The 13,449-nt window shown below is 44.5% G+C and overlaps 1 protein-coding gene across 3 annotated transcripts in view; it reads left to right on the top strand.

Moving 5' to 3' along the window:
- The window catches only part of LOC110523486 (G1/S-specific cyclin-D2), a 209,178-nt gene that overhangs the window by 183,378 nt on the left and 12,351 nt on the right, over window positions 1-13,449 (top strand). The window contains exons 1-3 of one of the 3 annotated variants that reach the window (XM_021602222.3): window positions 622-1,495; window positions 2,885-3,100; window positions 6,399-6,558. In XM_021602222.3, the coding sequence (XP_021457897.1) occupies window positions 1,301-1,495; window positions 2,885-3,100; window positions 6,399-6,558 (571 nt within the window). In that variant the 5' untranslated portion in view covers window positions 622-1,300. Of the gene's footprint in view, window positions 1-621; window positions 1,496-2,884; window positions 3,101-6,398; window positions 6,559-7,520; window positions 7,637-13,449 lie in introns of those variants that run through there. The other 2 variants (XM_090231929.1, XM_090231936.1) reach the window with 2 other exon arrangements.

The following is a 13,449-nucleotide window of genomic DNA, read 5'->3' as shown; positions in this document are numbered from 1 at the left end:
CCCCCTCTGCATTTGAAACACAATCAATGCAGGATAGTCTAGTTGACTCATCTTTGGGGGTAGTTTATTATTAGAGACAAGCTTAAGCTTTTTTTTTGACAAACTATATCAGATCTGCTTAGTGCTCCTCCAAGATTACATAGACCTATTTAACTGATCTCTATCACAGCAAGATTATGGTTGCCTATAATTAATTCTGACATGGGTCCTATATGTATCACTTTCTGCATATGAGTGTTATGATCACAACTTGCAAAAATAGGTATTATATTTATATATTAATACATACTGTTGTCCAATAGGCTGTCGTCGTGGTGTTATCTATAAAATAAGTTTGTCGCAACAACTTTTCTATGCTGCAATACATTTCCTAGAACGCTATCTCATTCAACCACATGCGTACGGCTTCTGCTGCTATATAAAAGATACTGTATATGGTACACCTGTGTGTATGTGTGTGTGTGTGTGTGTGTGTGTGTGTGTGTGTGCGCGCGCGCGGGCGTGTGTTTGTCGGCGAGTCTGCGCGGGCGTGTGTTTGTCGGCGAGTCTGCGCGGGCGTGTGTACGTCTGCGAGGGAGAGGGCGACTGACTATAAGTTCATTAAGTTCATCAGATAAAAGAGAAAGCAAATGAACAAGGAGTAGTTTTGCTTTTAATAAACTGAAATAGAGAAATAAGATTATCCTAATGCATGTTTATAAAGTTGTACAATTGGAACTATTACTATTCCTACATGCAACATCCCCTATGAATGCAGAGAAACTGTTCCCCTGACGAGTTTTAACTCAAAGCACTTGCTGGATTTATTTATGCATACATGAAAATCGTATAATTAATCAATTTATATAAATATAGACTTTTATCCAAGTGAATTGTCTATATTTGTACATTTGACACATGGGTGGGGGTGGGGTTTTGTTTGTGGTCATATAGATTTTTATCATGATAAAATAAATAAATATAAAGTATATAGTTGTAAAGTAAAAGTGTAGCCTAGAGAAAAGAGTAACAAATGTTTGATGAGAGCATGTTGCGTCTGGGCAACTGCTCTACATAATGAGATTTGCGGCTTGCGTCATGGTCAGTAAAGGCAGGCTTCAAACGTATCCAGCCAGAAGAAAGTAGAAGTGAACTGTGGGGGAGAGGAAAAAGTTCGCAAGGAGAGGCAGGACAACTCTTGGGAGCCCTGCAGTCTCACTTTATGCCTCCAAAATACTTTCTTTCCAGTTTATTTGCATCTAGTAATATTGCTATTGTATTTTCACAAGAATAACCCAACTTTTTCAAAACTGAAACGACCATGGAGCTGCTTTGCCTCGAAGTGGACACCATCGTCAGAGCTAGTCTTGATCCGAATCTTCTGTGTGATGACAGGGTATTACAAAGCCTGTTGACCATTGAAGAACGTTTTCTTCCACAATGTTCTTATTTCAAGTGCGTTCAGAAAGATATTCAGCCATTTATGAGGAGGATGGTTGCGACTTGGATGCTGGAGGTTTGTACCGAAACACTTCAACTCTAGGCTATTTCCGTGCCTTCGACTCATCTCAAAACACTAACATCGGACTTTTCACTGTCATTTTGTCAGGTTTGCATGGTGTGAGAAAGAGGGTTGCATATCACATTGCCAAATAGACAATCGTGATAGCATATAATCAACTACTCGTATTTATATGATTTTATTATCTGTAGCATATTTCAACCAAGTCACCGACGATTTTGATAGAGATATATAGACATGTGGTTACAGTGGTGTATATCACCAGATAAAGTTGTTCTTTGCATATGTCTGATCTATGAAATGTGCCCTGGATTATTTTGTTATGTTTTAGATTGCCAAAATATTTCCATGCACACGTATGCAGTTAATCCTTGCCCTATTCTAGCCTATATTCTAACGCCATATTGGTTTCTATTGGAACTGTTGCAGTTTTTCTGACGATTTTACAGTGTCATAAACGCCATAACAGCAGTTGAAAAGTGTCCAGAGTGAAAGAGCAGTGTCTAAACTACATAGTCATAATTGAAAATATGCCGAAATATGTAGCAAACATTTTCTATTTATTTTTTAAATATCGGATCGCGGAAGGGGCGCGGGCCTATTTGTTCCTCTGGTCTCCGCATTGAAGTCCGTCACCCAGGAATTAAGTTAGATTTTTTACACTTTGTTTGACATAATCAGTTGAGAATGGTCTGAAAAGAAACCCGACCGTCTGAGCTTTATTTTCATGTAAGAGTTATTTAACTAGGATTCATTAAAGATTTTATATTAATTTAGGAAAAAAGATTTCGAACTGGCGGTGACGCACTCGAGAGCAACCGCATGCTACTTCGTTTTCAATTTGACAATTATTTCGCATTGAACTTCAAATGTCATGTTTATCAATTGTCGGGTCTGATGTGAAAGACATTGGTGTTCATTATGATGTGAAAACAATAGATGTAGACAATTTATTAATATTTTTAAATATTTTATGAAAATATGACGAAGGAAAAAAAAGAGTTTCCGTATAGGCTACTGTGGTGCCTGGGTGTTTTTTGGCTGGGGTGATTGTGACTTGTATTCATTTCTTACTGAATGAACTGAAGGAAGTCGAGTGCATTGACAGCCTGTGCCGGAGACCTTTTTCAAACATAGAAAATAATCCATTTAGAATGTATTGATGATGTCGCAACAAACGACTCTGGGCTGGGCTCAGTTCTTGGCCAAGTCCCAAAGCGTTTCAAAGAATGGATATGCATATCTGGCTATTACATTATTTCCATCATTTCGTTATGATTTTTATGTTTCACATGAATTGAACAATTGACATTTTAATTGAAATAACTGGAATTTGATGATGCCAAATGCTGCACATTGTCACATTGTCGCCTCTCTCTCTAGGTTTGTGAAGAACAGAAGTGTGAGGAAGAGGTTTTTCCCTTGGCAATGAACTACTTGGACAGATTTTTAGCCGTGGTTCCAACCAGAAAGTGTAATCTGCAACTTCTTGGAGCAGTTTGCATGTTCCTTGCATCCAAACTGAAAGAAACTCGTCCATTAACTGCAGAGAAACTCTGCATCTACACAGATAACTCCATCAGACCACAGGAGTTGCTGGTAAGCAGTTGGTTTCTGCCAACAAAATGATTCCATTTCAGATTGTTATTATGACATTTGTTAACATTTCTATGAAACTCATAGCTAATTGTTAATGTAATCAATGCTTATGCTATGAGCCATATCTCAAAAGCCACCTATATTTTTTATATGTATTAATATTATTTTCTTGTAAAAAACTATGTTGGCTACGTTTACATGCATGGAGATTCATGGAGATCATCAGCAATCCTAGATTTATCAGCAAACCTAGATTCCATGTAAATCAATTGTTTATATGACCATTTTTGGCCCCATCACTGTAGGACCCAGAGTGTTTGTCCCCCAAGAGCTCTGTAATATTGGACTGTACAGTAGGTTTTTGTACAGTGGTCTCCATCGCCATCTAGTGGCAAGTATTTGCAGTAGGTCGAGGTCAGTGTTGAATTGAAGCCAAGTTTTGGATCGAGTGAGTGATCTTCAGAGGCTGTAGTCTACAGAGAGGAAGTCTCACATTTTGATGGTCCTGGCAAACACAGTTTTGTCGTTAACCTCAAAAGTTTGCTTCACTCAAGGTTTGTCCTCACAGAATGGACACTGTTACTGTTTTTTGTAGATCCTGCTTCAAAAAGCACCTTTTCCAATGTGGCAGAATAAAGATGTTTATTACATGCATACAATACTTTTGACATTACAATTCGGCATGAGATTTGTTAGTTGGATGACTTGGCTGTGGGTGCTCACGGCAAGGTTTCACTTGACCTGGTGTGATCACATCCTGCTTGTCTTGGTTATGGTTATTTCTGCAGTCCTTGGTACCCCAAAGTTAGAGCCCTTGGCAAGGTCATAGGGTCATGGTGGACCAGACGTACCAGTTGTTAGATAGTTCACCCCCAAGCGGTGGAGGTGAACATTTAAATAGTCTGTTTTTCACATCGGAAAATGTATTTCCTCTGCAACGTTTTATAAACATCCTTTAATAAACAACAGTGAATCCCACTCGTGATGTGAAATAAGTCACATATGATTCAGCCGTGGAGGCTGAGAGCTCAGGGCCTGCCTGGGCCTGGCCTGGCTCCTCAGTTGATTCCTGCAGCCAGCGGCAGTGTTAATTAAGATGGGGTGCTGCTGATCCCAACTCTTTGTTACTAAGTAGGTATGGGCTGGAGATGCCAGCCATTCCCTGTGATGACAGGCCCTGGACCAGTTTATTGGCTAGGCGAGACAACCTCAGCAACTATCTATCATTGTTTGTCATTATATGACATGCTGACAGAAGCAGGATTAACATCAGGTGAAGAACTCCCTTTAGCTGGGAACCGGGCTGGGCTGGGCTGTATCCACCCGTACTCATGTTGTTTAGGCCTGGGTGAGAGGAGAAGTGGTGAACCCTGTCCTTGAGATGGTTTCATGTGGGCTGCCTGGGTGTGTTCACAGCCAGCTTCTCTATAAGGCAGTCTTTTGGCTCACAAATAGGCACAGGAAACAGGAGATCAGCTGCTCAGCCCATGTGATAGTTTTTTGGCCCCATCTTTGGTAACAATTTCTTGTAAAAGAAACCACAATGTCACCCAGAAGGTGTGACCCGGAAGCACTGCATGGAGGGTGTGTTGCAAAGCTCTCTCTCTCTCTCTCTCTCTCTCTCTCTCTCTCTCTGTCTGTCTGTCTGTCTCTGTCTCTCTCTCTGTCTCTCTCTCTGTCTGTCTCTCTGTCTGGGGAGAGAGAGAGGGCGACACTCCGCACTGCGGAGTGCGGACAAGAGTTAGGTCGTAGTCAGATCCATCTATCCATACAATTCCTAATTGAGTCCTTGAATTCTAACCGCAGAATCAAATTTGTCAATGGCCTCTTTCACAGCGGTATCTGTGGTATTGTTAAGAAGTGACACACTGAACCTTAGCAGTTTGCAACCGTTCTATGTAAGTTGATAGGGAAATGCAACACCCTGTGAAACTGAAGTGGGGATATCATAGGGAAGTATCGTCTGGATGTTAAGTGCCGCTTGCGCCATCCAGTGTGTGGTCCCCTTTCAGAAGAGAGGAGAGATACAGTTCACCTGAGATTGGGAATCAAATTTAGTCATCGGTCCAGAGTTACTGTGTCATGGAGCTCTGAGAGCAGTTAATGGCTGCCACATTGGACCGGCGTCATCTCATGACTAAGAACCATGTGGCTCTCTGAAGGGGAAAATCACTAGCTACTAGTCACAAGGACAGTCCGAACCACACAATTCCCCCCAAATTAGTCACCAGCTCCTTCCGTTACTCACCCTTTCTTCTCTAAGAAAGCGAGGGCAACCGTACAACTCAAACATACCCCCCCCCCCCCCATGTAAATTAAACTCGGCCTAAATGTCATTGGCTATTACTGTTAGACATTGGGAAAGGGCAGTTGAGGCTACAGCTCACAGTTGAAAGTTAAAGTTAATTAGGTCTGGTGAATCTGTCACTTATAGTGTTGCATTTGTTTTATTTGAAGCATCTACTTTTATGCTGTTAAATGTCCAACATTAGGTATAGAGTTGTTTTGTCTGTGTTCCTGGTGAGCTATAAATCGTTGTAAATTAGCTCTGTTTGGCGTTTGATACTGGCTCTGTATTCGATAATGTTAAACAATGTTCATATAGATGGGGTGGAATGAATTGTTAGGTGCCCAAAGTAGCAAAGCAGGCCATAACTGTGGAAAATGGAATGGCTCCCAGCAGCTAATGACGAAGGTAAAACCATGCTATCCTGTGCTAACCTATTTGCTGTGCATTTTGTCATGCATTTGTACATGTCAAATTGATACTGTGTCATTCATTCTGCATAGACAGTTGGCCAAAAGGTCAGCCATATAGCTCGGAACCCATTCATTGCCTCTGTTGGCTTGAGCATGTTAGTAAGAGCTAGTCTCAGAGTCCCCCTCCACCCCCATCCAATCCCCAGACCTCACAGGTCTCTCCGGAGGAAAGTCCCAGATGCCAAACTACTAGACGAATGTTGTGAGGTCACCTGCGTTCGGGTGTCAGAGCTGCTGTTGCCTCAGCCCGCCTGCTTTGCTCTTTTTCCTAGCCAGGGAGAGTAATATAATAATGATCTTTCTCTTCTCAACCACTCCACCTTCTATGCTGGGTAGGCCAGGGTAGGCCAGGCTAGCGCAAGGCTAGGGCAAGGCTAGGGGCTCACACAGGCAAAGAGACAGCCTGCCACACACAGTACAGCCTCCTCGGGCCTGGCTCGGTGTCAGCCAGGGTGGTGCCGTGTTTATACAGAATGTTTAGCCTAATAGCCTCTCTCATCCTAACACAGTCTCTCCTCTCTCTCACTTTCTGTTTTAGGAGTGGGAGCTGGTGGTGCTGGGGAAGTTGAAGTGGAACCTGGCGGCTGTCACTCCAAATGACTTCATAGAGCACATTGTGAGGAAGCTGCCATTGCCCGAGGAGAAGTTAGTGCTGATACGCAAACACGTGCAGACCTTCATTGCCCTCTGTGCTACAGGTACGACAGGAATCAATGTTGCATTCTGTATTGTTACTAAAGTCTCTCTGGGGGACAATGAGAGCATTTGATTCGAAACATTTACGTTCTCAACAGATGAGCCAATGGGGATGTGGGTTGCCATCTGATATCACTTTTGTCTTGCGTTTATTTTTTGGGCTCCCGAGCCACGTTTTGCAAGTCAGAGTGATAATGGATGTGCTGCCAAGTCAATTAGGTGCTGATGTCTTGCGTCAACATAGTTGCAGCTGTTGCAAAATATCCCCGTCTCCCCTTCTCTCGACGCAAAATCAAAATCCCATTCTGATCAACAATGACTGGAGGAGCCCCATTCAGGTTGCTTTGTGGGCCCCGTCAATGCAGTGTCGTCGCGCCTTATAACTTACGTGAGATGTATTACCTCCTTGTGTAAATGTGTGCGGCCTAGAAAAGCATGTGTCATGGAGGACGTGTACCTGTGAGGGTCTCATGTCCGCGTCCGTCATGTTTCTCTCTCCCGGCTGTGGCGTCTGGTACGGTCATGTTCTCGAGGCATATCAGTGGCTAATAGAGCATGGAGTGACACTTCAAAGGGCAGGGGCCTGGTTTAAGGGACATTTGCGTGTTCCCGTGTGCTCCGCGACCAAGGGACGACCTGACGGGGGTGGGGCCTGGACATTGTCTCCTCTGCTCTCCAGGTTGGATTGTTTCTTTAAGATCAAACATCGAGCCGTGGGAGTGACAGGAGATATGATCTGAAGAACTGGAGAGGAGGAGGAGGAGGGCGAGAGCAAAAAAAAAGAGAAATAGGAGAAGTATATAGTTCCTGCAGTGCCGGATAGTGAGGCACGTCATGTCGTCATCGCTCTCTTCGTCTCCCCATCTTCTCACGCCTCCCTACTGCTTGGGGGCATGATGACTTTCCCATGTTCAGGGAGTGTTTGTGGGGCAGGTTCTCCCAGCACACACCCCAGCAGTATGGGGGGTAATGGGATCCAGAGCTGCAGCAAGGCTTCCCTCTCCCTCCGAGGCCCCCCCGGACTCAACCCCAGTGTTCCACCTCTGGCCCCAAGGGAATGATCCCTACACTCCTTTATGGGTGAGATCCATGTGGTTGTAGAGAAGTGTGTGTATGGATGGATGGAAGGGAGCTGGGGTGACAGGTCTCTAAACATTGCCACTTTTGATGTGGAATCCCTTTTCTGATTGTGCAATTGATAGTGTATGTTGTGAAAGACGGAGAGCACATTGATGGTCTCCATGGGAACTGGCCAGAGTCCCATTGAAGACATGGAATTTTCCATCTCTCACTCTACTCTCTCTCACTCTACTTTCTCACTCTCTCTTTCACTCTCTTTTCCTGCCTCTCTCTTGTTCTCCATTTCTCTCTCTCACTTTCTCTCCCTCTCTTTCTCTCCCTCTCTCTCGCTCTCTTCCTACCTCTCTCTCTTTCTCATTTTCTCCTTCTTTCTGTTCTGTGCCAATGGAGAGATTACTGTGAGGAACGACTGTGTCAGTGATCGGACCTATTCCCAAAGCAACATTGTGCAAGGCTCCCAGTGCACTTTGTCCTTAATTGCTTCAATGAGGCAGTGGATATACATATACGAGTCTCGTGGAGGAAGATGTCTTCCCGACGTCTTGCAGAAGGGAGCCTTGCTGCAGATAACTGGGATTAGCAGCAAGCCATTTTGTCTGAATACTCTCCTCAGAACTCGGATCTGTATCCAGGCAAAGAGTGAGTTGAACAATTTGTTGCATCCGAAGATCTCTGGGAATTCAAAACCCATTTTGTGCAACGTTCCCAGCCATAAATCAACTCAACTATTTGGTGAGAATCCTCCCAGAGAATCCCCCTCCAAACATGCTGAGAAGGTGACGCTAGAAGAGGAGGTTTCTAAGGCTTTGCTATTTGCAAGAGAGTTGACAAAGGATCACCTGGGGCCTCAGTATTTCATGCATAGAAGAGATTGAACTCACCCCCACCTCCACCCCCTCTTCTTGGGAAACTTGCATAAACCAAGCCTTCTGTTTTCAAGGGAGTGAGAGAAAGAGAGAGGAGAGGTGGAGAGACAAAAACGCCTCTCCTTTTAATGGTTCCTCTCTTTTGATGGAAAAGTTCCGTTCGAGGCACTCGGTGGGGATCTGGTCAAATGGCGACGGCGGGCCAAGCGGCGCAGGCCGTTTCAGTATTAATTAATAACGCGGGAGGGTCCATTCAGCACTATGCAAATAGTCTAGGGCTCTGCTAGAGCCCAGGAGAAAGGAGACAAAGATCCGGCCCTACATTTCATATGCAGAAGCATGTAAGGGTCAGCACAGCGGGGGCACTCCATAGGAAACACCAGCTTCTCCCCAGGGCAGCCTACAGGATAATGGTGGAGAAACAAGCTCATTAAGGGAGATTATGGCCTCCTTCTTCCACAGAGACACCAAGCACTGCTTGTCCCCCCTCCCCTCCCCCTGGTCTCTTGTCCCATTCTCTTTCAATAGACTTAAAGACGGGGTTGGGGAACGAAACAGATAGGCCTGAACATGTCTGATGATAATCAGATCTATCCTACTCTACTGGAGTCATCCTGAGAGATACCGCGCCGTGTGGTCAAACATGGTCGAAGAGACCTGCTGCAACATGCAAGGAGACAGCAGTTAGTGTGACCGTGACCTAAACTAGTGTGTCACGAACCCCTGAAGTCCACCCGGGTTAATAGGCAAGATGGATTAACACAATGGATCTGTTAGACCCCATCAGGTTGTCAGTTAGCCTGTTTGGACACTCTTGGGCTCCCCAAGCACTTGATTAGAGTGTAGAATACCGTGTAAATAGGTTTCCTGCTGTATTTAGGGAGAGTCAGTCGTTAGGTATCTCAAATATGCCCTCTCATTTTCTTCCTGAATGCCTGTTGGATGGAGAGTTGGAGAGTCCCATAGCTTCTCTAGTGAGATACGATTCAGACTCTACTGGACTGCATGGCAGAGGTCCTTCATCTTTATTACCAGTGTGTGTTAACTGAAAAAGCTTCCGATTTGATTAGTCAGAGCATCCAATAAATTGCCCTCCTCCTTCTCCTCCATCCAACGATCCTCTCTCCGTCTCCGTCCGCTCCAACTCCATTGAGCATCAATGGAGGAATGGAGGAAGCTTTCTCACAGTATGCACACAGGAATGTGATACACCGTGTGTCATAGAATGGAATGTCCTGAGCTAGCCTCACTTTACTGTGGTAATCAGCACCTCATCTGAAAGACTGGGAGCAGTTCGCCCATACATCCACCATAAGGCCAAGGAATTCATTTGTAGACGTTGCACTTGTCCTAGCAAGTCTCTGATTTGAGCCTCTACCTACTTCAAATCAAATGTATTTATAAAGCCCTTCGTACATCAGCTGATATCTCAAAGTGCTGTACAGAAAGCCAGCCTAAAACCCCAAACAGCAAGCAATGCAGGTGTAGAAGCACGGTGGCTAGGAAAAACTCCCTAGAAAGGCCAAAAACCTAGGAAGAAACCTAGAGAGGAACCAGGCTATGAGGGGTGGCCAGTCCTCTTCTGGCTGTGTCGGGTGTAGTCGGAAGTTGTACTTGTACAGTTGAAGTCAGAAGTTTACATACACTTAGGTTGGAGTCCTTAAAACTTTTTTTACAACCACTCCAAAAATGTCTCTATAGTTTTGGCAAGTCGATTTGGACATCTACTTTGTGCATAACAGAAGTAATTTTCAAATAATTGTTTACAGACATATTATTTCACTTCACATAATTCACTGTATCACAATTCCAGTGGGTCAGAAGTTTACATACACTAATTTTACTGTGCCTTTAAACAGCTTGGAAAATTCCAGAAAATGATGCCATGGCTTTAGAAGCTTCTGATAGGCTAATTGACATCATTTGAGTCAATTGGCCTACCTTCAAACTCAGTGCGTCTGCTTGACATCATGGGAAAATCAAAAGAAATCAGCCAGGACATCAGGAAAAAACTCTAGACATTCAGAAGTCTGTTTCATCCTTGGGAGCAATTTCCAAACACCTGAAGGTACCGCGGTTCATCTGTACAAACAATAGTACGCAAGTATAAACACCATGGGACCACGCATACCGCTCAATAAGGAGACACGTTCTGTCTCCTAGAGATGAACGTACTTTGGTGTGAAAAGTGCAAATCAATCCCAGAACAACAGCAAAGGACTTTGTGAAGATGCTGGAGGAAACAGGGACAAACGTATCTATGTCCACAGTAAAACCAGTTCTATATCATCATAACCTGAAAGGCCGCTCAGCAAGGAAGAAGGCACTGCTCCAAAACAGCCATAAAAAAGCCAGACTACAATTTGAAACTGCACTGTACTTTTTGGAGAAATGTCCTCTGGTCTGATGAAACAAAAATTGAACTGTTTGGCCATAATGACCATCGTTTTGTTTGGAGGAATAAGGGGGAGACTTGCAAGCCGAAGAACACCATCCCAACCGTGAAGCACGGGGGTGGCAGCATCATGTTGTGGGGGTGCTTTGCTGCAGGAGGGACTGGTGCACTTCACAAAATAGATGGCATCATGAGGACGTAAAAGTATGTGGATATATTGAAGCAACATCTCAAGACATCAGCCAGGAAGTTAAAGCTTGGTTCCAAATGGGTCAAATGTACAATGACCCCAAGCATACTTCCAAAGTTGTGGCAAAATGGCTTAAGGACAACAAAGTCAAGGTATTGGAGTGGCCATCACAAAGCCCTGACCTCAACCCTATAGAAAATTTGTGGGCAGAACTGAAAAAGCGTGTGCGAGCGAGGAGGCCTATAAACCTGACTCAGTTACACCAGCTCTGTCAGGAGGAATGGGCCAAAATTCACCCAACTTATTGTGCGAAGCTTGTGGAAGGCTACCCAAAACGTTTGACCCAAGTTAAACCATTTAAAAGTAATGCTACCAAATACTAATTGAGTGTATGTAAACGTCTGATCCACTGGGAATGTGATGAAAGAAATAAAAGCTGAATTAAATAATTCTCTCTACTATTTTTCTGACATTTCACATTCTTAAAATAAAGTGGTGATCCTAACTGACCTAAGAGGGGGATTTGTACTAGGATTAAATGTCCGGAATTGTGAAAACTGAGTTTAGATGTACTTGGCTAAGGTGTATGTTAGGAGTTTTTTTCTAAGGGGGCGGACATTATCCACGAGGAATAACATCTGAGGTTTGGAAGTAAAGTAAATGTTAGTGGCTGGTGGGTTTTGAGTTTGACCTGAATGTTGTTCTCATGACATGAGAAATCTCCCTGAGCACAGCTGGGGTTTCTGGGTAAAGATGCCTCGGGTCAGCTGTTTATCCAATCTTATCGGTTGAATCCTGTCTAGAAACAAAACACAAGAACAGAAAGCCAGGGATGAGGGATTCTAACTGGGCTCCAAACAAAAGCTGCCAATTCATATTCTTCCAGTTCGGAGGGGTCTGCGTCCTCCCACGCTAAGCCAGAGTGCTGTTGCTCAAGTCTCTGGGTCGCGGTGGTGCAACACTGAAGCAAGTTGTTACAGGATCCAACCGTTAAGGAGGATTCCTGTTTTTGTTTCTGGCAAATCACTGTGCCTTTGGGGCTGTGCTGTGGTGACCCAAAACTCCTTTCGTCTTTCAGGGTTTCTTTTTTTCAGTTGGAGTCGATCTGCTATTATGGAATAGGCAACGTTATGAAACCTGCGAAGATAAGAGTGGCAGATGAATATTTCATAGGAAAGGAACTTTCTCTTTCTATGCTACAGTAAGCATACTGCAATACAAGTCAAAGTTCACAGTTGTGAAGCCTGTAGTGCCTCATCTCTCTAACCCATGCTAGTTTACAGTCTAACTAAACGTCTGTGAACGTTGTGTTGGCTACCTGGCCCTCTCCATTAGTGGTGAGAAACAGCATAATGCCAGGCCCCAAAATGATGTTTGTCTATGACCTTAATGAATCAATAGAGCCCAGGTCCTCAAAATGTACCTAGTAAGGAAAATAATAATACACTTTAATGATACACATCTGTATAGAACACAGGCTTTTGATTTGTTGCGCTAGACATTCTTTTTTTTTAACTTTTTGGCTGTTACTCAAGTTTAAATGTGTAAACAGTGCATTTCACCCACCCAGGAGTTGGCCCTGGTGAGCATGGCAGGTCAGGCAGGCAGGCTGGGTGAGCAGAGTGGAACGGAGAGGAGGCCTAGGGATGGATGCTGTGGAGGGGGTGAGAGATCTGAAGGCCGGGCCAGCCAGCCGCTGCTCGCAGGGAGCTTTCCGTCGCAGGCGTCCCCACTCAGGCTACATACACTGTTTATCTTCTGCATGAATATCAATGAGGCTAGCCTAAGTTACGGCCATTCTTCCCCCGCTACACGCAGCAGTCACCACTGACCCACCAGCCCCAGAGTGACAGGCTCCGTCGGCTGCACGCGTATGCCCCTTGTTCTGCAACAGACCTGTCTTGTCCTGCTTGCTGCCCACTGCCCCACTTAGGCCCCTTGCTTATTTTGTGTGTTCGTGAGCGTGCGCACATATAGGCTTACAATAGGTCCATGTATGCCTTTGTCCCTTTTTTTCACTATAGAATGCTCTGCTGTTAAAGTCGTGATGTAAAGCTCTGGGTTCTCTGCCCTCGTTCCTGTTGGCTGGAGGTTGTCTTTGATAAATCGGCCCGTGGCAGTGGCCCAGCAGCTAACCCAGGGGTGTATAATAAGTTAATTTATTTGTCAACACTGAGCCACAACATGAGAAAGCGCCTGGCTCCGCACGTTAAAAAGGCTGCTATCAAAGGACCTACCTCTTTGATTTGGAGAGAGAATAAAGAGAAAAGGAAGCACTCCCCTTCAGAGCCACACACACAGTTTGCTTCTGCTGTGGAGTATGGCAGTATGTAAATGTGCCGGCTGTTTCTCTATGGCCCTG

Source organism: Oncorhynchus mykiss, chromosome 1 (genome assembly GCF_057628025.1).
Source record: "Oncorhynchus mykiss isolate SJ-2025 chromosome 1, ASM5762802v1, whole genome shotgun sequence".
Lineage (NCBI taxonomy): Eukaryota > Metazoa > Chordata > Actinopteri > Salmoniformes > Salmonidae > Oncorhynchus > Oncorhynchus mykiss.
This window is presented reverse-complemented; position numbering and strand designations above follow the sequence as displayed.